Source organism: Orbicella franksi, chromosome 8 (genome assembly GCF_964199315.1).
Source record: "Orbicella franksi chromosome 8, jaOrbFran1.1, whole genome shotgun sequence".
Classification (NCBI taxonomy): Eukaryota; Metazoa; Cnidaria; class Anthozoa; order Scleractinia; family Merulinidae; genus Orbicella; species Orbicella franksi.
Genome location: NC_138152.1, coordinates 430,175 through 453,729, shown reverse-complemented (window position 1 = coordinate 453,729; position 23,555 = coordinate 430,175). Strand labels below are relative to the sequence as shown.

Below are 23,555 nucleotides of genomic sequence, written 5' to 3'. Positions count from 1 at the left end.
ACTTGAAGGGTGATGACTAAATTTTTTTCTAAAAAAATCGGGTTATTTTCGTTTCCCCTGAAATGTTGGGACATAAAACTTTAGCCTGCGAGCAGGCTCACCTTTAACTACGGGCCGCCGTCACCGCCAAAAATACAAACGTTGCAAACAATTTAGAATCAATTGAAACGGTCTAATTGTTCTTTTCGAGAAGGTCCAAACATTTCAGAAATGATGAAGTTAAAATGCACTTAGACAGGTAGGTGTCCTGCGGTCAAGTGGAAAACTCAACTTATAAACAGTTTAGACAATATTAAAATTGTCTAGTCCTCGACCACAAAACGGTACAACAAAACCAGTAACGATCTATCCTAAACAAAAAAAATTCAGCTTTCTCGTCTCGCGGCTTCGCGCGCGCTTGTGCTCCAACGTGATGAGAAAACTGGCCAGTTACACGTGGGATGCTTCAATGTGGCCTAAATGACGACATTGCGCGATCACACCATTTCAAGTCAAAATGGTCGCCTTTTCTTGAACTTGTGAGCGATGTCTATGATTTCAACGATTTGCAAAGATCCTGAAGATTTTGGAGGCACAAAATAATCCTGAAGGTATTTAAAGTAAATAAGAATGTTTTTCTTAACGATGAGCTCGAAATCAGAAGCGAAAATGTAAGGTAAACGAACCTACGTGACCTCCGTCTTTTGCAATTCCACGCATGTACATACATACATACATACATCATTTATTTGTTTACGCAGGTCGGTATATAGGCAGCATAAGCTGATGTGGACCTGCGGTTAATTAAGAGTTACAAAATAAAAAGTAAGAAACCTAATAAACCTAATAATTACAAAAACGTGTAAAATTCTAAAATATGATTACAAGTTAAATTAGAATTCCTAAAAATATTTATAATTTGTTAAATCTTTAGTGTAAATTATTGCTGATTGGTTGAAAGAAATTTTGTCAATAACTGTAGAAAGATAATGAAGTTTTTAAATCCATGGTGGTCTCCTATGGATGTAACTGTTGTTGAAACGCGACTAAATTCGCTTCGGATCGCCGTTTCTCCGTTTAGAATCTCGACTGATTCTTGAATTATGTGTCTTGAATCGTTTTTGGGCTCGTAAAGCTTAGCAACTTTGGAAGAAAGCTTCGTTTCGTTGAATAAACACACTTTTTGTAAGGACCCGAGTAAATATCCTACTGACTGTCGCCATAGCAACGGAAACGCGACGCTTTTGTTTACGCCCCCAAAAAATAATCCTACAAGATTTCAGTTTCGATGGCTTTCTCCGCTGTCTTCAGGATGTGTTTGCTGATAAATTAAGGAAAACAATTTATTTCTACATCAAATTTGAGGAGTTCAAATGCAGTTTTTTGTTTGCTTTTCCAACAATTTTTTCCTTTTTTTTTACGAAATTTAATTCATTCAAATTGTTTAAAAGATTCTACTAGCTTCCACAAAGGAAAATTCTTTGTACTAGAAATTATTTTTATGCTCTTTTTAATGAGACATAGTAGATTGTTCTCTTGGAAATATTTTCTGAGATATTAATGAGTAATTTATATGACCTTTTTGATGAGGCGCAAATGAGTTAAATACAGGATCTTACTTACTTACTTGATTACTAAATCCGAAAGAAATGAGGCCATTACTTTAGGAATCTATGATATCGATATCGCTAGCTAATACTAGTGACTTGCAAGCACAACACACACAGAAAATGCCAGCACTACAGGTTAACGATAAGGATGACCAAGACGGTGCTGTGCGTCACAAGAGCTTGCCAGTTGATGAGCTCCATTTAAACAATTTGAGAGCATTAAGAGTGTATTTGCCTGATTTCAAAACAGAGACGTCTCAGAAAATATCCATTTTGGCAATGTCTTGTCATTATATTGAAAAATCGGAAATGGAAGATAGTTATGTAGGCGCTGATTTGATTTTCTGCTCCTGATTTGCTCACACTTTCTATAAACACTCAGAGTGGACGCTAGCGGATCGGCCTCCATGCTGTTGTATTTTCAATTTTCACACCTTTTTAATCACATCAAAATCGTTATTCTGATCATTTTGAACTGTTTTTTGTGGATGTGGAAAGAGTTAAACCCTTCGTCTTTTAAATTAATGGGGTCTACTCGGATCTACTCCTCATGGTTTGCGCAGTAGAAGCCATCTGAGATGAAGAGGTCAGTGAAAGCAGGCAGGTCAACTCCCGAGAAACCTGGGGAGAAACTCAATCGACGTAGACCAGAGGATCTGAAATCACGGAAGTCCTTATTTGATTTTAAACGCGAAAAGGTAAGAAACTGGTTCATTGATTTTCTTGAACTATTTTAAGTTATTCAAATTTGAACTGTTGACTTGCACGAACAAGCAAAAACTGAAAAAGGCCCGACTTTTTGGAGTCTACATGACACCATTGTCAAGGTATTGAAAATAAGGAATACAGGTGTAAAATTAAATTTACATAAAGAGTGTTAGGCAAAATTAAACAAATACTTCTGCATGAATTGACTTGCTTTGCACGTACAGAGTTAGTTTTAATTCCCTGGTGAATAGCATCTTGTGCACTAAGCAATAGAACTTAATTATTTCTGCACTTTTTACGAACACTTAAAATACCTCAGTAGGTCTTTCGGGACTTCGCCCTGCTTGTCGTGGTGGTGTTTTTATCTAGAAAATGACTTCTGTTTATGTCTGTCTGTTTAAAGCTTTGTGCGTGTAATCCACATAACTCGCATCACAGTTGAGGTGACATTAAAAATGATACTAGACATGTTGTTGGTTGACAATGTTGTTGATTTGAGAAACCAGTTTAGAAGGGAATTGCCTTTTCTCAAAAATACCACATGGGTTGAAATTATAATAACAATTAATGTGGAAAATTGCACGAATATAGGAGCCAAAGTCTTTGTTTTTCTTTATGCAAATTGCTGTACTAATTTTGATTATTTCAACCCGTGTGGTATTTTTGAGAAAATGACGTCATTTTCTCCAATTCTCGACCAAGACTTAAAATAAGGAAAATTAATGGTGACTGTAAATTCTCGGAAATAAAGGTCCAAAAAACATGAGTTCTAATGTCCGTAATAGATCAGAATTTTCCAAGATATCTAGGTAAGACCTATTGTGTACAAAAATGAAAAAAATTGGGTATCGAGAGTTTGATCATAGTGGCACTTTAACTAGTACTTCCTGCCAGAAAGTTTAAGGAGGGGTGGGGGGGGGGGGAGGTTTCAGGGCTTGGCACATACAGTGTACGCAAGCTACAACATTTAACATTCAATTTCATTGTTTATAAAACAATCGGAAGCGTGCCAATGACTCTTGTGGGAAATTTGCCTTTGAACATTTTATGGTCAGTCGCAAAAACCTGATGATATAGGTAAGATCTCCCATGAAAAATCCTTTCATATGTTTCGACTCCATACATGAAGTACATTTTTGCTTTTGTATTAACAAGATGTATTTCAGAAATCACAGCCTACAATTTTGTGAAAGCGTAATGATGGCTATACGAAGGCTAGCAGAATGACTGGTGTCTAAATTTTATGGAAGATATAAACGGATTTAGACAGAAAAAGGGCGAATTTAGAATTGAACATCAAATTTGTTATTCTTCATAGCTATTTATTCCAGATGGATGAGTTATGTACTCGTATCTAATTTGTTTACAAACAATGGAACTGGGTGGGGCCAAATCACAGCTTACGTGTACGTTGAACCGTGATACTTTCCCTGTAAGATTGAAAATGAGTTGTTTAATTTATGCTTTGTTTATTACAAAGAACACAATGTTTTTTTTCTAATGCTTATGACACCCTTGTTGTTTCCAGGCACAAACTGCAGAATGTAAATAAAACAGTAAATCCTAATGCAAGTAGCGGTGACAAAAGTGCGTGTAGTTTGAGTAAAAAATTAAGATTTCTCTGGGCACGGCAGAGTGGGCAACATAAAGAGCAAATTGCTGCAGGTGACTGCCCAACTGAAATAAAAAATGCATGGTATGCAACTCCAGCCAAGACAGTCCAAACATGTCGACCCCATGAAGGCAAAAGTATATGTTGCTGGTCATTCTGTTAGGACGATTCAGCAATACATCCAGGCTGCAGCTTTAACAAGAGTCAGTAATGTTCAGGTGTGTAGCAAGCATAATTTCTGCCAAGTTTTTTTTTTTAAATTTCTACATACGTTTAAGAGCCAGGTGATATTTTCACTAGTCTTGTGTGGCTATAAATGGTATGTTCACCATTTTTGTGTTCATAATATCAATTAATTGAACAGAAAATAGTCAAAAACGGAAACTGTGTAATTTTTTTAGTTATAAGCCAGAAAATATCAAACTTAGGGGATTTTTAAGCCCTATTAGCATTGCCATGGCATTTGATTGTTATGTCAGATTTCTTATCTTATACAATGATAAGATAATGTTTTACATGTATATTGAAGTTCTTCCTTAGCATTAGGACGCTAGCTGTGGAAAAATGTCGGACAAAGGATGGTCAGAATTATTGAGCTACCTTAAGTGTATAACATATCATATCTTATATCCTGTGTTTATTGTACCCTCAAATATCTGTGGTGAATAAGGCTACCTGTGCATGGAAATGTAACTGAATATTAAAACCTGTACCTGTACATTTTTGTGTAGGTGTTTGTTTAAAGTATGACATTTATGTCTGTCACAACACCTGCTATATACTTTCATTTTCAAACCAGGTTGCTGCTTCAAGGAAAATCAGGGAGAGCAACAAGAATGGCAGATGGTGGATCAAGGCAGATGCTTTTGAAAATGTGAAGCTGTCAGTGTGACTGACAGCAGATCACAAGAGCTACGTGATGAGCTTAGAAACACCATGGTCAACCTTGGAATGGCAGTGGTTAGTAAGTTGCTAATGTCCTGTAATGTCAAGGGTGCAATGTAGATGTAGATACCCCAGCAATGTACTATATACAATCTTACTATGTCGTGGCTTGAGTTAAATACCCGAGACACCAAATTATATCACATGTGTAGGCACAACTTAGACCTTCTAGTGTAAAAGTTCTTGGGAAAGAGAATTCATTCAATTCATGAAAAGATTCTTGGCACAATTCTCAATTTCTGACCAAACTACCTGCCCCCTTTTAAGACTTACTGTCTCTTCTCCCTCACATCATGTCTCCTGTTCTTCAAAATTACAAACACTTCCTTTTTATTTTGTAGGGTTTCTAATGGATGGAGAATTCTATGCAGTTCCAGCAGACCTATCTCCACTATTCAATTAATATCTATTATGCATTATTATGTGTTATATTTAGAATACAAGAACAATAAAAATATTTTAATGGCATCCAATTTGCATTTATACGTGCTGTTTTGTCTTCCATGTCTCTTGGTAGTTTGTGGATAAGTCTTGCTGCTCTGAGGTGGATTAGTTCTAGATCTTTCATCAAATAGTCTGGGCAAGAGCCCCACACAGCCATACCATATAAGACGCTTGGGATGACTGTTTTGTAATAAATTGTTTCTAGTGTGGCTTTTGGTAAAAAGCTTATGCGTCTTAACATTTTAACTTTAGAGCTGTATGAGGTAGAGACAGATTTTACATGATAGGCCCAGGAGAGTCTTACATCAATGGCTATACCAAGACATACAGAAAAAGATCTGTATCCAATGGTTTTGTGTCCCCAGGCTAAATCCTTCAGAGGGCCAATAAAGGGTTTTCTATCCAAGAGTAATGCATCACATTTCCCTTCATGAATAATTAATCTATTCTTTTGGCACCAGGTTTGTAGCTGATCTAATATCACCTGGAGGACTATAGCAACCTCATCAGTAGTATTACCAATGGTATAAATGGTAGTGTCGTCAGCATACATGCAAACTTCGCCACTTCTAATGCTGTAAGGAAGATCATTTACATAAGTAATACAGAGCCAAGGTCCCAACAGGGAACACTGAGGGATCCCAATTTTTACAGGTTTAGATTCCGAAAATGCACCATCTATTTGTGTCAATTGGCTTCTATTTGCTAAATAATCCATCAGCCATATCCACATATCATCTGACACTCCCAGGGCCTTAACTTTCTCACCCAGAATGACATGATCTACAGATCATGACCTAAGACTATAAGAAGAACGCTTCTTCTTATAGTCTTAGGAAATTGTTAAATGTTGTTGTATCCAGGCCAAGAACTGAACAGGGCCGTCGTTCATTTAAACACAGAGCTGTAATTGCCTGGAACTCTTTACCTGACTCTGTCAAATAGCTTGAAAACCCTCTTTCTTTTAAAAGGAAGATAAAAACGATTAAGACCTATGTCAGAGACATCAGTTTCCAAAAGGAATGCTCTGTAAATTATAATAAGAACCCTGAATTTAGGTATTTTTAAATTATTTGATTACTCTTTTTATCATTATTGTATATACTATTTTAGCTTTATGACAATTGTATTGTAAATTTCTGTTTCTCTTATTTAGACTTAGTAGTAGTAGGTCCACATCAGCTGTACAGTTGCTTATTTTAAACGTACTTATCAAATAAATGTATGTATGTATGTATGTATGTATGTATGTATGTATGTATGTATGTATGTATGTGAGTATGTATGTGAGTATGTATGTGAGTATGTGTGTGAGTATGTATGTATGTGTGTGAGTATGTATGTGAGTATGTATGTGAGTATGTATGTATTTATGTATGTGAGTATTATGGATTCAAATGCAGAGGCAGACATCTCAATGCCACAGCTATCCAAGAAATTCATATTCCAGCAGCAAGGTTTACTAAATGTTCCCTGGAAAGAATGCTGTAATACAACTAAGGAAAATATGTCATGCCACAATGATTATCTTGATGTATTAATTTATTTTTATGCATTTTTTTAATGGTTATTACCAATTTTCAAATTCTTGGTTCTTTATATACTAAGAATATGTGTAAAGGACTCATTACATGTAATTAAAAACTCTACAAGGTGGAATGTGGAGAGTGTTAATTAAATACTAAATAGATTTGCTTTACTTTAGTTCAGGTTATGTTTCTTTTCTTGGATAAAGAGCATTTCATAAATTAAGCCTTCAAATTTGCCACAACATTTCTTAAGGATGATAAATTGTTCCTGAAGATCTTTGTTCATCTGATCTGAGTGTGTCACGTAGGTGTTTCCAATGTCTGAATGCTTGTGTTCATCATTGCGTTGATCAATGTGTCCGCGAGTATAGCCAACACAGTTCACATCTAGCTTTGGAATTTCTTTACTCCTTTTGTGTTCCCCCAATATTTGCAATTGCTAGGCAGAGTTTTCACTGCAGTTTTTGTTCTTTTCATGCACTTCAGTTTTGTCATTAAATTATGTGAAGTGCATTTTACTTTAGTTTCAAGTTATGCAGCAAGATCAATAATGAGGGTGACCAAACAAATAATAGGTAACAATACATCACTACAGTTGCACTCAAACATTCGGTTCTGTTCAATTGACAAAATGAGCTCCATTATTATGTTCGATTAGCCAACTCAACCAAATGATGGGATTCAATTGCCCAACTTTCAAACAGATACCCTGGGCATATTCAAGCAGTTGCAAAACATGCAAATTAAGAGTGAGCAAAAAGAATTAGTTCATGCTAATAATAATAATAATAATAATAATAATAATAACAATAACATATAATAATTAATAATAATAATAACTTTATTTAAGTGTCAAATGTATTGAGCACTGTTGTACTAATTGAGGACACTGTAAATAAATAACCAAATATTGCAAATAGAAATAAACTATTAAGAATCCCAACTGGTGGGAGGCTGACCAATGGGCTATTTACACAATGCCCTCTTGGTACTGCCAAGAACAAAATGCTTACCGTGCGTTTATCTAATGAGTCTGTTGTTCAAGTGCTCACTCCTAAGTGTATCCATAACTTGACAGACCTACACTTAAAAGAATGACCCAATTCTCAGTTACACTAAAAAGGATCAAGAGTAGACTAGAATAAAAATAACTTAACCTTGTGATCAGAAAATGAATCAAATCTCGTGCGTAATGCATGCTTAAAACTCTCTCTAACAACAACAACAACAACACCAACAACAACAACACTTTAGACCGTTGCCGTCTTTGCCAATGAAAGGGTAGGAAATCCTGATTGAAAGTCCCTCACAATAATTAACCATTTTTGAATTTTATTAAATTCGTCTTGCTTAACTAAAGACCAAGTGAAAAAAATTTCTTGTTGGAATGGCAATTTGCACAGATTATTGTACCAAAGCGCAGGTGTGAGTCTGTTGAGGTATGGATGTAGGCCCTCACTGTAGACCTCACTGGCTAGGTTATACATCAGAGTGAGTTTTCTTTGGGCTACTCTTAGTGAGATTGGTTTGACATTCCTGGAGATACTATGATTTACTTAGCTGGAGTTGTTTCTAGGCAGACCCTAGTTCAACTCTTTAGTCATGCTTGTAAATAGCCAACTGGCCTGCCTCCTGCCGGTTGGAATTTTTAACCATGTTATGTTCATTTGGATTATTTGTTTCATCATTTAGTTTCATTGGCCCTTACAAGCCCCATTGGGAGAGTGGTCAATTAAGATTTTTATTTTTATTTTTACTTTTTTATTTTTTTTTATTGACTTTTGAATCTTCCTTATTATTGTTCACACATTTACTAATGCGCATTGTCTGGGAGGATGTGTGTTTTTGTATTTTACATGAAATTCAATTTGGCCACAGCCAAAATGGCAAATGGTCACCGAACACTGCTTTAGGTTAATTAAGGTGTTTTTGTAAATGAGTGTGGTGATTTTGAATGAAGGTAAATTTGTTATGAAAACTGCACATTCTCCTTGTTTCATGAGCCAGTTGTTTCTCTTAGCGGATGCGACGATGGCCCTTGTGGAATAGAACAAAATGTCTTCTCATACACCAGTGAGGGCCCCTTTCTCAATACTTAAAGGATACTGAGCTGATTATCTGAAGTCCTAGGAAAACCATTTTCAGGGTATTGTTCCTTTTGGGGGCATTCACAAAATAAGTGCACAATTTATTCAAATTTTATTTGGGGTGTGAAATAACACCCCTTAAATATGACTGGTTATGGCTTAGAAAACATTGTCTGAGATGGTTAATTATTAAATTTCCCATTTGTTTGTAGAGAGAAGTAATCAACAAGAAAGGAAACCACATGAATCTTATGAACAAAATGTAAGTGGTAAATTAGAATTGACTGTAAAACAGTGAATCCAGTTATACTGACACCAAAAGTCGTGCCAGTGTCCAGGTTATCTGGGTTTTGCATTAAACCCGAAATAAACATCACATTCACGTCAGGTCATTCCTAACGAGTACAACTGAGCAGTAATATAAAACAATTTTAATGTCTGGACTGTCTCAAACATAGCAATGCAATCATTTAAGGTGGCTTACTACAGTTTTGATGGATTACAACAGCCTGTTTACTTAAGTCTTTTACAAGTCCAAGTGAAGCTTGAACGTTCATGCAAAGTAAAATAAAAATCTGTAGCACAGATTTTTCGCAAACTAAGAAAATGTGAAATCAAAAATAGCTGAAATCTGTCTTGCAGATTTTTATTTTACTTTGCATGAATGTTACGTCAGAGCCAATTTCTTATTCCTGAAATTTTGAGGTGGGTCTTACAGGTAGATTTTGAGAAAAATGTGATTCAACCTACTAGTGCCCAGTCTCTCCTTAGGTACTCATTTCATTCATTTTAGCCATTTGTTGACGTTCAATTGTTCAAGTTTCACATAGAATGGTAAAAGACTTAAGTAAACAGTAAATAGAGAAAGGAAAAACATCTTGGAACATAGAAGTTGGGCTGTTTTAATCCATCAAAACTGCAGTACACGATTTTAAAGTATAAGAATGAAATAATATTTGTGCCAAGTTTTGTTTACATTGGATTTTTTTTACGTCCCCACTGTTTTCGTAAAGAAGCGTGAAATTCTGAACATTTTAAGCTGCGAAAACCGCCATTATATGCATATTTTGACCTTTCTTAACTCTTGGCTGTAAAAGAAATGGTTGGAACTTTAAACTATTTTCCCTTGAATAAGTTCACCCAAGGGTACGTTTTAAAAGAAAAATCAATTTTTCGTGACTGTCTTCCGATTCTCGACACTCTCAGAAAATCAATCCAGGAGGCCTTCTCTATAAAAACCACCCACTCAATTTTGCATCCAAAATATAATTTTTCCTGAAATTCTGGCAACTGAAAGACCTTACTGAGATAAGAACAGAAACAGGTCTGGTTTGATTCGAAATGGTTTTCCAGCTGTGTTAGGAGCCATTAAATATTTCCCCTCGTCAGGTAAGCATGTAAGATGGAAGTTAAGTAAACTGAGTATTGTTTTTCTATCTGTTTATACATCATTTGTCTATCTGTCTTCTTGCCAGGCATATTTGTCTCTTCATACTTATGTGCTCAGTTAATCTCAAACTACTTATTAATCATTTTTTGTTCAATTGATCAGTCACATTTCACACATCAAGCACATCAATTTAACAATTAGATTATGAACTAGAAATTTCAATCACGCATAGAAATCAAGAACAAATTAATTTTGTGAGTTGCTTTTTTCAATTCATTTTGCACAAAATATCAGATTTTTCGTAAGTAAAAATATCTTAACTTCATGTTTGGAAGACCACTCTCTGGGACTGTTGCTTTGGCATGGCTGAGTGGCTTGTGCATGCCAATGACTCCAAGAGCTATGCTGGCGGGGGTGTTCATACCCCTGGTATGGTCTACCAAACTGAAAAGGTCAACGAGTAGGGTCCAGACTAAAAATAGTCCCATGTCTGAGTTTGAGGCTAACAATCTCATCCTGGAAAAATTACTAGTTATGAAAACAACAACAAAGACAACTAACAACCTGCATGCAGGCCTTCCAAGGTCTTCGAACCATGTGACTGCCAGTGGTGAAAGCCAGAAGGGAACTGCTGGCATGAAGTTGGAGTAAAAGCCAAGACCAGTCTTGGATTTTGAAATGTATGTACTGTGTATGAAACTCGAAAGTTTGCCCAGAACATAGCAGAAATGAGAAGGTGCAAGTTTTATGTGTTAGGTGTACGCAAAAGTATGTGGACAGGAACAGAGACTCAAGTCTGTGTTCAGGCGAGACCGTATTATATTCTTGGTAAGACGATGGTCAACATCATGAGGGCGTGGAGACTATCCTGAAAAAAGGAGCAAATAGATCACTCCCGGAATGGAAGCCTATTATAATAAATTAGAATAGTAGCTTCATAAAGGTTAGGCTAAAGGGAAGGTGTAAGAATCTAACCCTGGTTCAGTGTTATGCTCCAACTAATGACAGTGAAGATGATCTGAAAGACAACTTCTATCTTAGACTCCAGGCAGAGATTGAACAGGTCCCATCGCAAGATCTTATCATCATCATGGGGGACCTGAATGCCAAAGTTGGTGCTGATAACTCAGGCAGTGACAGGGTGATGGGACGTCATGGATGTGGTATCATCAACGAAAATGGAGAAAGGCTTGTGGAGTTTTGCACATCAAATGATCTGGTGACAGGGAGCACCCTTTTCCACACCAAAAGATCCATAGACCAGGAGGAAGAGATAAAAATCAAGTCGATCACTTGCTGATTAATGGAAATGGTGGAGCTTCCTTCAGTAGTCCAAAACTAACCAGAATTGTTCATTTTTTGATAAAAGCATGAAAATTCCAGGATTATTAACCTCTATAAGGTAAACATTTTCTGATATGGAGCCATGCCAAATTTACACCCAGAACCACGCGCATGTCAAAAAATAACGTATTAGGCCCCTACCTGGGAATGAGGCTGAGTTAAAATGCTTATTTCTAAGCCATCTCTGAAGGTGCACAACAGATTCCAGGCTCTTGTAGAAATAAATGAAAGGGAGAACAATGAGGAAGAAGTGAATAAGATCTGGGGGAACATTGTAACTGCACACAGCGAAAGCAGTAAGGTGTGTTTAGGATACAGGCAACAGAAGCCAAAGGAGTGAATGTCACATGACTTATAGACTGCAAAACAGTCGTTTTTGGACATTTTCGGAAGGCGCGAAGTGCCGTAACCACGATCCTTGCGTGTGAAGCGCACGAGCCTCATACGTGTTTTTTAGCGTCTCCCCATTCTCCCTCTCTCCAAGAGATGTACCTGGTGGTAAACATGTACAAAGAGTTGAAGTGTCGAGCAATAGCTGATAAGCGGAAGTACATGGAAAATCTGACATCCCTGACACAGGAAGCAGCCACACGATTGAACAAGGAACACTAGTGAACAGTGTAACATTACAGTGTTCTGGTGCTCAAAGACTCTCCAGACATGGACTATGAGGATGTGCTAAAGCGAGCTGTGTTTTGTTCAAAGCAACGGCACGAGAAAGAGCTGAAGTTCTTTTGTAAGAACTGTGAAAGGGCAGTGTGCCAATCTCATGTTTTGATGTATCATCCTGGTCACACTTGCACATAGAAGACGAAGCTGAATGACAAAAGATTGTCAGTGATTGAAACACAGAGGTGTATTTCACAAGCAAAGATGAATCCTGTTAGTAACCTTAATGAGGACTACGTGAAGCTGATGCAACAATTATGCAAAGAGGTGAAAAGAGACGTTCAGAGGACTGGTGACAATTCAAGAGTAATTGCCACTAAAAACCTAAGAAATTGTTGCCACTGTCGAAAAATCGATTTCTCTCATACTTTGCCAGTTTGAAGGCCTAGGCAAGTAACTGAAGGAAAAAAGGTCAGATTTCACTTCGTGATAATACAAAATTTTACACTTTTCCGATTTTGTTTTTATTCTCAATACCACAAGGGAAACAATGCTTACTTACAACACTAGCTCTATTTACATTGTATTGCTCTAATTATTTACACTATTTGAATTACAATATCTAAACGACTTACACTAACAAATAAAGTGACGACAAGGGGCAAAGGAAAAAAGAAGAAAAATAGATAGTTCTCATTACAGCTTGAGGTTGTACTATAGAAACAAAAAGACAGACCAAAGGCATGTGATACATTATAGGGAAAGTGAGTTATGCATCTGACAAGAGATTGGAAGTAGACTAATGGGTAGGATATGGGTAGGAGATAGATACTGATAGGTATAGAAAATATAATCTAAAATGTTAATAAAATCCTCATATATCTTGGAAGAGGTGTCCATTTCTTTGTGTCTCCACTTTTTGTTTCTATTTCATATTGTGATTTTACTGTGCATATGAAATGCGTAAGATTTGGATGATCATCTTTTGTTTTAGCGAGCCTTGTGTGATATCATGCTGAGAGAAAGCAGTAATGGATGAGAAGCACAAATTGAGAGATATCTGGTCTCAGACCCAAAGCAGTAATATATGTTAAAGCATAATCTCTAGGAGGTAAATTTAAGTTTTTCAGCTATTCAGTGAGTTTATTCCAAAAGTGAGATGTTTGGCAGCATGACCAAAAAAAAAGAAGTATTGACTCAGAGGTGTGACAAAAACTGCAATTTTCATCGCCCTGTAGACCTATTTTAAAAGAAGTTATTGGTTGGTACACGTCTATGTAAGAATTTAAACTGAAACTCTAACAGCTTAGTGCTCTTTGTGCATTTTTTAGCTAAAAGATAGGCAGCAGTCCAATTTATGCTGTCATTTATTGGTAGGTCACAATCCTCTAGCCACTTCTTTTGACTTGACTCTGGGGTTAAACTCTTGTTACCAATCAGTTTTTTATATATTTAATGAAAAATAAAAAAACTTTTAAGATTTTTGCTACACAGACGTTTACATCGCTGTGAAACGTTCTCAACTCTCAATGTATAGATTGATTCTTTCTTTCTAACCAAGATATAGTAATTACTGTAATTTGTTGTGTTTTCTGAGAGAACTGAGCCCCGATTAAGTGGACACACTGTTCAAATTAATACAAGATTAAAAAAATTGCAAATTCAGTGAGGAAAAAAGCTGACCGGTAGTGCTTCAAATCGTCTGATATTCTAGCCAAAGACAGTTCAATCAATTGATTTTAGGTTAACAGTTTCATTTTTGTGGGATCTGCTGGCAATTTTGCATGAACACCGATCAAAATTCGAGAAAATTGTAATTCAGTCCCACTTAAACTTGTAATTTAATGCAACACGCCAAAATAAGTATGGGCAGAAAGTAAGTATGTTTGGAAGACAAATTCAGTTAAATGTTCACAAGTGACATGAGAAACGCAAAATATTAGATAGTCTTTCGCCTGCGCGTTTATTTACTGAGAATGGATCACCAACACGCATCAATTTAAACTAAATTTGTCAGATTAGAAAGATTAATCTAAAACAATTCAGTTAGCAGATTACAAAGAGCCACGAAGAGCAGTTCTGATTTTACTGGCTTAATTAAATGTTGATGTATAATTAATACTTTATTGAGCTAGCTTGCTCGATTTGCGGTGAGAATATTTGTCTGTTTTTTTACAAGTTTATGGTTTTTGCCTGCCAATCGCTCCATAAACCTGCCAAAAAAATCCAATTTCTCCAATGTGGACCTCACACTAGTTTAACGATATATGTGTGGAAAACTGTTGGTAATAATTTTACTTTAAACATCCCTAGAGATGGCGGGCAGGAAGAAGGGCCATCGTCGCTACAAAAAATCAGCGGAAGGCTGATAACATTTTTAACCGGTACGTAAAACAAATTTTGTGTCTTGAAACTCAGTATTCTTGTCAATATTCTAGTGATTTATTCTCTTGCAGAAGACTATCGAAGACAACTAACTGATGTCTTGGAAAACGTCACTTTGAAAAAGGTATTGCAACTTTTACATTTCATTTTCTCACAGTGTGTTAACGAGTGGAGCTCACTAAATCCTGTAATCTGATTTGTCTACATATTTACCAGTTGGTTAGGCACTTAGTAAATTTCTGAAAATATCCGCAAAATTTCCAACAAAGTTTTCAAGTCTTGGCAATCTTCAGATGATATTGAGAAATCTTTGCAATTCTTCAGGAAGGTTTGGGACATCGTCGGAAGTGTCGAGGGAAAGGTTGTTGTTATTCATTGTGGTAGATGCAATAATGAAGTGTATTATTGTTTGTCTCACGATGTAGTCACTTGAGATGTAGATCACGACGTTTTGACTGCTTACTGCTAGTGTTCTTCAGGCGATAAGGTCGACTGATTGCACGGTATCATTTATATCACAAAGGTCGGCTGTGATTGGTGCATTTCGATCCTCCTATTGGGTCAAGGAAGCTATTCACATAAGACTTCACCCTAATAACATCAACAGGGATAGTCGAATTGAAATTCCTGAAGCATGGATGCCCACGATCAAAAAACACAACAACAGGAGAATGGTGCAACAGTGGACCACTGAGGGAACAGCTACTCGCCGGAACAATGGAACAATAGGAGGATCGAAATGTACCAATCACAGCCGAGCTTTGTGATATAAATGATACTGTGCAATCAGTCGACCTTATCGCCTGAAGAAGAATAACAGTAAGCAGTCGAAACGTCGCGATCTACATCTCAAGTGACTACATCGTGAGACAAACGATAATACACTTTATTATTGTCAAAGTGTTTGAAATAATCGGGTGATATTGATATGCCTTGGGAAGGGTTTGGTTGATCTTGCAAAATGTTTGGAAAACATCTAATTATTTTCAGCTATCTTGGAAAGGTTTCAGGTGAGATTTGACCACTTTTGAAATACCTGGAAGACCACCGATAGTCTTCGCTGTAATTTGCCCCTGCGTTACGTACACTGCTCTTAGCCAGTCGAAATAAGTGATTTTTTTCAAATGTATCATTAGTTTCGGTAGAAGGCAGAATTTTATAATCTTGCTTACATTGTGATTCTGCCTAGGTTGATCTTGTGAAGGTTGACCCACACAAGTTTAAAGTTTGTTTCTCAAACTCACTGTCTGCAGTCAGAATCACTTCCGGTGACATCAAGATGTGCTTTCTAGTACGGCTTTCCTGCTTTAGTGTGAGGAGAGAAAATAATATCATTTAGTACATTTTACATAGTTACTTTCGCGGACAAAAAACACAGAAATCCAATGTAGACATATTTGTTTTAGTTCATTTTGCATTTCTGAGTTACAGGTTACTGTTCAGTTTAATAACCGTGACAAACACCTGCTATTTTGTTGTAGGTCATAACTGTAATAAGCGTTAAACTACCTGCGATAGTCTTTTGTTAAACTGCATTGTTTTGAAAGTTATTAATGTTGTTATGTCCTGATGTTACGTACATGAATTTTAAAAGTTAGCAATATTAAATAAAACAAAAACAAAGACAAAAAAAATAGTTTCTGGCATAAGAAAGTATGAAACGTAGCTCGCACAGTGACAGAAGTATTAACGGTTTTTAGTACCTAAATTTTTACAATAAGGTGGCCCAAGTAGATTGGAAATTATTGTAAGTTTTCTTTTCAAGAAAAACGTGGGTAATTTTTGGTACCAGCGGTACAAGATTATGCATTAATTTGGAATTAAGTTTTGGTTAAATGTTTGATACCACCAATTAGTGAAACGACCCCAGAACATTGTAGTTTCCGTGCAGCTGTAAAACATGTAAATTTTGGGGTTTTTTTCACTGTTACACAGAGGACAAGTGTCATTTATACCTATACCTGCTCGGAACATGCTGACTTGATTAGGAAGGATGTTATGAATTACTTTGTATTGGAACGTGATTAGCTTTGTATCCCTAGTTTTTGTAAAAGGAAGTAAATACACATTTTGAATATCTTCTTTCGTGAACCCGTGTTTAAAAATGTTCTTTTCGCAAATATGAGAGGTAACCATCTTAGGAAAGTGGAATAGGAGGCGCGGGTAGTCAGCGGTTTGGTAGAACATATGGTCGTTTCTATGATGTCATTGTCGTTGGAGGGAGAGTTCTTTAAAGATGACTTCCATTCCTTTGGAATGGCAGATATAAGCCCATACTATAGGATTAAGGGGATCTTTAGCTTGAATTTTTGTTTTAATTCGGCTAGGGAGGAATTGGTGGTTCTCCTTAATTATGTTGCAGATGCTGATGATACCTTTGTTGAATGAAGAGCTATAAAGAATAGATTTTCTGTTGATTACTAAATTACGGTTGTTCCAGATAATTTTATCTGGTACATTGTCGATATCTAGCATTGTTGTGGAGTTAAATTTCTGCCAGTATCCTAGCAAGGTATGGTGAGAAAATTAGCAGATTGTCAAGGGAATTAAAGCGTCTTAATATCATACTGACACTTAATTAGGAAAGTTTGGCCGCCATTTTGTTTTACAATTAACTCTGGAATTATTTTCCATGATGCACTGGAGTGTGATTTCAACCGCTCGGTCCGAGTGACTTTGAGCGCTTTGTCCCTAATCTCAAAGTCTAGCATTTTAAGTCCGCCATGTTGTTTTTGGTCTAGTAATGGTACTTCTTTTGACTTTTGCTGATTTACCTTTCCATATAAAATTGAATGATATCCTGTTTATTTCTTTCACAAAATGCTTGGGCATAGTAAAAACAGACGCACTGTAAATGAGCTTAGACAAACCTGAAGTCTTAACAATGTTTATCCTTGCCAGTAGAGTGAGTTTTCTCTGTTTCCAGCCATTGAGAGTTTTTTTCTGGAATTTTAATCTTTCCCTCAAATTTTAGTTTGTCTGCATGTTCAGTGCTACAGGAGAAATATATGCCAATAGCGCAGATGGATTCTTTCGGCCATTTGAAGTTAAAGGGTTTACATGTTCTGTCTCTCCAGCATCCAAGCCACATTGCTTGTGTCTTAGAATTGTTGATTTCTAGCCCAGACATTGACCTGAACTTGTCTCGTAGTCTTAATAGTTGCTCCACTGACTTTTCGTCCCTAAAGAAGACCATGGTGTCGTCGGCATATTGCATAATTTTGATTTTTTTGTTTCAACATTAATTCCTTTAATTGGGTGACCTTTTTTGAGAGCTCTTGTAAAAAGTTTAATGCTAATTATAAAAAGCAAGCCAGACAGAGGACAGCCTTGCCCAACACCGCATTGTAAACGAAGGAAAAAGGATGTGTGGCCATTGTTTATTACACAACTAGAAGCTTCATTGTGTAAAACATCATTCCATTTTAAGAGGTTTGGTCCAAAGTTAAAAGCCTTCAAGGCAGCTTTTAAGTACTCCCATTCTATTGAGTCAAAAGCCTTTCAAAAATCAAGAAAGATTGCATTTCCGGCGATATTTGTGTGTTTTGTATTAAACAAGACGCCCTGAATGAGTCTCACATTCTCATAGATATAGTGGCCTTTTAGGTATCCAGTTTGATCGGGGTTTATAAGTTTCAGCAATAACTTATCCAGTCTTTTAGCAATTATGTTTGTGAGGATCTTGTAATCAATGTTTAGTAGTGAAATTGGTCTCAGGTTTTCCAATAATGAAGTGTCCTTATCTTTTTTAGAAATTAGTGATGTTATTCCTTGTCTCTGACTAATAGACAGGGTTCCTAAATGAACAGCATGGTTGAAACTAGCAATCATTTCGGTGCACACAACTCTGGCCAGAAGAATTTATAAAACACAGAGGTGAAGCCGACATTACCAGATGTTTTATTGTTTCAGAATTTTTTCGGTGCATTCAAACATTCGTTCGTGAAAATGAGGTATTCACCTGTTAATTTGTCCTCCTGCGAAAGCAGTGTTACATCGTTTGGATTAAGGAAAGGAGATTGTGAGAATTTATCCGTATTGAGGTTCTTTGACGTGTAAAGCGATACATAAAACCTTGTTTCTTCTTGTAAAGTCTCAAACTGGTCGTAGGTGTACATGTTGTCTTTAAGTTTCAACTTTGTCACCCACTTTTAGCAGAAGTTTCTTGTTCTAAATTAAGAAAATACTTTGTATCGTGTTTGCTGTGTTCAAACCACCTCACTTTACTTCTGAGGATTGCGCCTTTAGTTTTGTATTGCAGTATGCTTTTGAGGTGTAAATTCGTTAAGAACTCTTTTATCTTCTGGGTTTCTTTCTGCTTTTAGACGCAACTCATTGGCGTTGTTTTGAAGGTCAATTTGTTCTTCTCGTGCCTTCGCAATTAATTTTGAATACATAACTGAGAAGCCTCTTATTTCCATTTTGAGCAGGTCCCATTGTAGACCTTGGTTTTCGACATCTTTGTGTTTATCTTTATACCTCTCCAAGTTATTTTCATTACTTTTTAATAACTTTACGTAATCGTTTAGAATTGTCCTTTCAGCTTAAATAGTCATGCCTTGTAAAGTATTCTTTGGTTGTTCTTGGATTAACCCCTTAAGTGCCTGGCCATTGTGTACGCTGTGTGCCACATCAGTTTCACTGAAAATTGGTGTCTAGTAAAAACCTTCTTGTGCCATAAGCTTTTTCACTTAAACTAGGAACATGTACACATTTTCTGAAATGTCATAAAAGTGTCTCTTCAACGTGGTTAATTTCACTAAGGTTGACATAATTTGATATCAATATGACATCATAGCAATGGGAACGAAGTCTGTCGAAAAATCCAGGTGCCGATAAAACTTGTTTCCGGTGTGCCAGGAGTTTGACTAAATCTCTAAACAATTTGATGTACGCAGTACATAATATAGAGGGACAAAAATCATGACGTATTGGGTACATCATATAGGCATGCAATGGGTTAAAATGCTATTGTTCAAAATGGATTGTATTAGAATTAACTGAAAGTTTTGCATTTGATTTTGGGCTTATCACGTTTTACGAACACCCTGCCCATGCTGGAATTGAGGTTTTAATCAGTATTATATTGTTTTGTGGTTGGAATTACAGGCGGTTCTAAAATCTGCTGGTAGGCAAGTCTAAGCTCTGGGGATGTTAGACGGATACAGGATAAGGAAATCCTCGTGATAAATCATGGCTATGTCATGTGAGAGTAGAATAAAGTCCCTGGTGTCCTTGAATAAAGCAATTTTTGCCAAGACACTCGGCAGCTACACACCCCGTTGCTGTTCAGTGAAGTCTTAATCTGTTTGGGAGTTTTGCGGAGAAAACGGCCTTGTCACCCTAGTCCCCCATAGCCAAAGTAGCTGTAGCAGTAGCTTGTCATAGTGTATCTTAGTCCATGTACAAGAGATTATCAGAGCAAGCTTTCAACCAATTACTCGTCAGGTGAACGTTGTAATTGTTGAGGTTCACTTTGCTGAGATGACTGGAGATCTCTAGTAAGCAAACGAGCATTGCTACACTCTATGTAAGTGTGGTTGGAGCATTTTGACAAAATTAAAGCTTCTCATTGTAAACAGAGACAGCTCAATTGGTGTTTTCTGTCATTGTTTTGCATCTGTTGTATTATTTCTGCTTTCGTAACAAATTTTATGGAAGGATTCGCTAACTTGAGAATTTGTATATTTTTGCCATGTGATTACCATTTTGTTGGAATCTAGCAAAACTTGTTATTCCTGTACTGTTTTAATTAAGGCTACTCAGTACTGCTAACATTGGTTTCCATGCAGCTATGTTTACTGCAGACAAATAGCTTGATTTTACTTGATGCCATTTCATTTGTCTGAGTCATAGGAGACGTTTACTTAATTGTGCTCAAGTTTGTGGTCAAATTTGTCAAAATTTTCGAAGTAAAAATTTGAAACTCAGCTTACCGTGCATCCATACTCTGATGAAGCATCAAAACTTTGTTATAAATGTTGTTGTACAGAATGCATTTGTAATGGCAGTCTAAGCAGCTTTAACTCAATTTTTAGTTCTAACTTGGCTGACACAGAAAAACCTTGTATCTGGCGCTTTATTAAGTACCACATCATTAACCCATTGACACCCGTGCCGCTCATAACCGGCCATTATGAGCCTTGGCCTTTGTTCCTCTTCTGACATCATCACCTTTGACCAAAATAGGCATCATCAATGCTCAACTTCTGCAAGGGGAAAAGATCTTTCTAGTGATACCCAGATCAGAGTGAATGGCTCAATGGAGCCTGAAATATGCATGAAAATGCTCAAAAAGTTGAGTGAAAAACTCAGTGCCAAATTTCCTGCAACTACATGTGGCTACTCCATGGTAAAAATTGCCCGTCTCAGTGAGGCTTTCTCGAACTTTTTTGAGCTGGAAACAAGCCCAGTAGAAGGTCCATCACTGCAGCTAAAAGGAAAGAAAAGGAGAGAAAGGAAAGGTGAAAAACAAATTAAAAAAACCGAAAAGCCTAAAGACGTAGGTCACTTTCTCGTCCAAAATTTTGATTTCTGTGCATGCCCGAGCAAAAATGTCATAAAATGCTATGTTAGTGGAAAGAAAGGCATGCTGTCACGTTGCCTTTTTGAGTAGATTGGAGCTAATTTGGCCCATATCCAGCCAGGTTAGCCTTAACTTTGACTGGCCACACCAGCATCTCACAATGGTAAGAAGTACTCAATATTCCAATCCCACATCTTAATTTTTGACTCAATAGAACAATTTACCATACTGAACAAATGGAATTCAAAACATACATTGCCTGTGGCGTAAATAAGAAACACACCAGCTGCCAAGCCATAATTGGTAGCCATGTCAGTGCCTCATCCAAAACAAGAACTTTCTAGCCATTAATATTGTCCTATTTTCGAAACTTGTTTTGCAAAAAACCTGTTGCTTTTAAAGTTCTGTCACTTTCAGTCTATTACTCTATACTCTATAAATGCTAATATCAAGGAATATAAATATATCGAACTGATTGCATGTCAGTAGTAATTTGGTCTACTAAATCAGCTTTTTGCTGCAGTTTAAGGTGGCCGAACACAGTTTTCAAGAGCCTATGCCTAATTCACCATTTCTTTTAAGCTATTTATGCTTTGGCGCCCATTTTTTGCAAGAGTCAAGGTTAATCACAAAAAAGTTTATTCGCGCATTTTGGCTTAGGTGTGTGCTGTTGCCATGGCAACGGGGCTGGTTAAAAACAAGGCTTAAAAAATGGTTTTTGTTTATTTAAAAAAAATCCAGTGGTTAGATTTTTTTCATCATTTGCCCACTACGAATTGACATTAAATCCCTTCTGTCAACACTGGTCTAATAAAATTTTGACATAGGCGATTTTCGTAATCGTCGTAAATAGTTTTCACTGCATGTTCTGTATTATTAAAAATTCCCTATGTCAAAATTCAGATTTTTTGCTATAGATCATTCACGTGGTTTCTGAACTATTTTTTTGCCAAATTTCTTGAAATTCTAACGACTGGATCGTCAGAAATTGGCAAGTTTCTGCAAAAGCAATCGGTCTCAATTTTTCGAGCAACTGCGCATGTGCTGCATTTAACTGGGTTCTTTCGGTAACAAAGAAAAAGCCGAGAATTGCTGGGTTCTTTGCATCGTTACCTTTTCTAACATATCTTTGTAATAAAAGACTAAAGTCATCAATACCGCACTGCGTTCAATAATAGAGAGAAAAATAGCACAGATAGTGCGGGTGTTGAGTAAATAAAATGATCGCTCAATTGATGGCATGTTTGTTTTTGCAATCCCTGTGCGCGCACTCAATTTTTCATCTGTAAAGTCCCAATGTTTCAGCTAAAACTTCAGCCTTCATCAGGGGAAAGTGACAAGGAATTTGTAAAAAGGCACGTTCTACGCAAATCAGCAAATCAGCACAGTATAAGAACGTGCCTTTTTACAAATTCCTCGTCACTTTCCCCTGATGAAGGCTAAAGTTTTAGCTGAAACGTTGGGACTTTTACAGATAAAAAATTTTTGCTAACATTTTTTACATTTGTTTTAAACCAGAGTAACGTTTTTCAATCATGATAATATAATGGTTTTACTGTACTTAGTTGCAATTTCCAATTTGTTTGCCAGATAGATACCTTCATGCTCATAGCAGCGGCCAAGACTGAAAATAGCCATCATTTCAAAGAAATGATGGCAGTGTTTTCCAAACGGCAAATTGAAGTTTGTCATGCTTTAGTGAATAAAATTTGCTGGAGATTAGTGGATGGTAAACTGGGACAAACATTTCAGGAAATCCTGGAAGAAAAAGGTAGGTTCTAGAAACATTTGTTTTTGATTTCTACATTACACATCGCTGTCAGAAAAGGCTAGTGGGTTGATGTGGAGGAGACGAGGCAGAAGTTTTTTTAAAAGTTGTTTGATGTTTGCACACAAAACTTTAATTTTATGCATACAGTCATACAATTTACATGGTATGATGTTCGTTGCAAATCAACCAGTGTAAACTTTCCTGCTGAGAGGTCCAAGAGGTACAGTACCATAATTCATTTCTTGCTATTCTGTGCCAGTGGCATGGACAAAAACAACTTTTTCTGTTGAACAGGCAGAGAATGTCTTTCAGGAGGAGCTTTACCTTGGGGAAGGTACTGACAGCAGCTCTTCCATTAAATGATTTTCTAAGATCTTCCAGCCTGAAATTTAGGGAACAAACTTTAGTTTCCCATCGTGAAATCCTTTCCTTCGGCTGTTTTTCCCTCATAGGTGAACAGGAGAAAAAAACTGGAAAAAAAGACACTTTTTCTCCTGTGGAAGATACATTGTCCATGCCAAATTTAGAAAGCAAAATCAGCATCCACAACAAGTCCACCCTTGAGAATAATCCATGATCGCAAGATAGATCATGTAATTGTATAATAATAGTAGTG

At 36.6% G+C, this 23,555-nt stretch overlaps 1 protein-coding gene across 9 annotated transcripts in view; it reads left to right on the top strand.

Moving 5' to 3' along the window:
* Positions 1–438: 438 nt before the first annotated feature.
* The window catches only part of LOC145496235 (uncharacterized), a 47,620-nt gene continuing 24,503 nt past the window's right edge, over positions 439–23,555 (top strand). For 4 of the 9 annotated variants that reach the window (XM_081475930.1, XM_081475926.1, XM_081475923.1 and 1 more), the window contains exons 1-4: positions 439–590; positions 9,127–14,641; positions 14,714–14,766; positions 22,759–22,939. In XM_081475930.1, coding sequence (XP_081332056.1) covers positions 14,440–14,641; positions 14,714–14,766; positions 22,759–22,939 — 436 coding nt within the window. In that variant the 5' untranslated portion in view covers positions 439–590; positions 9,127–14,439. Of the gene's footprint in view, positions 591–9,126; positions 14,642–14,713; positions 14,767–22,758; positions 22,940–23,555 lie in introns of those variants that run through there. The other 5 variants (XM_081475929.1, XM_081475924.1, XM_081475927.1 and 2 more) reach the window with 5 other exon arrangements.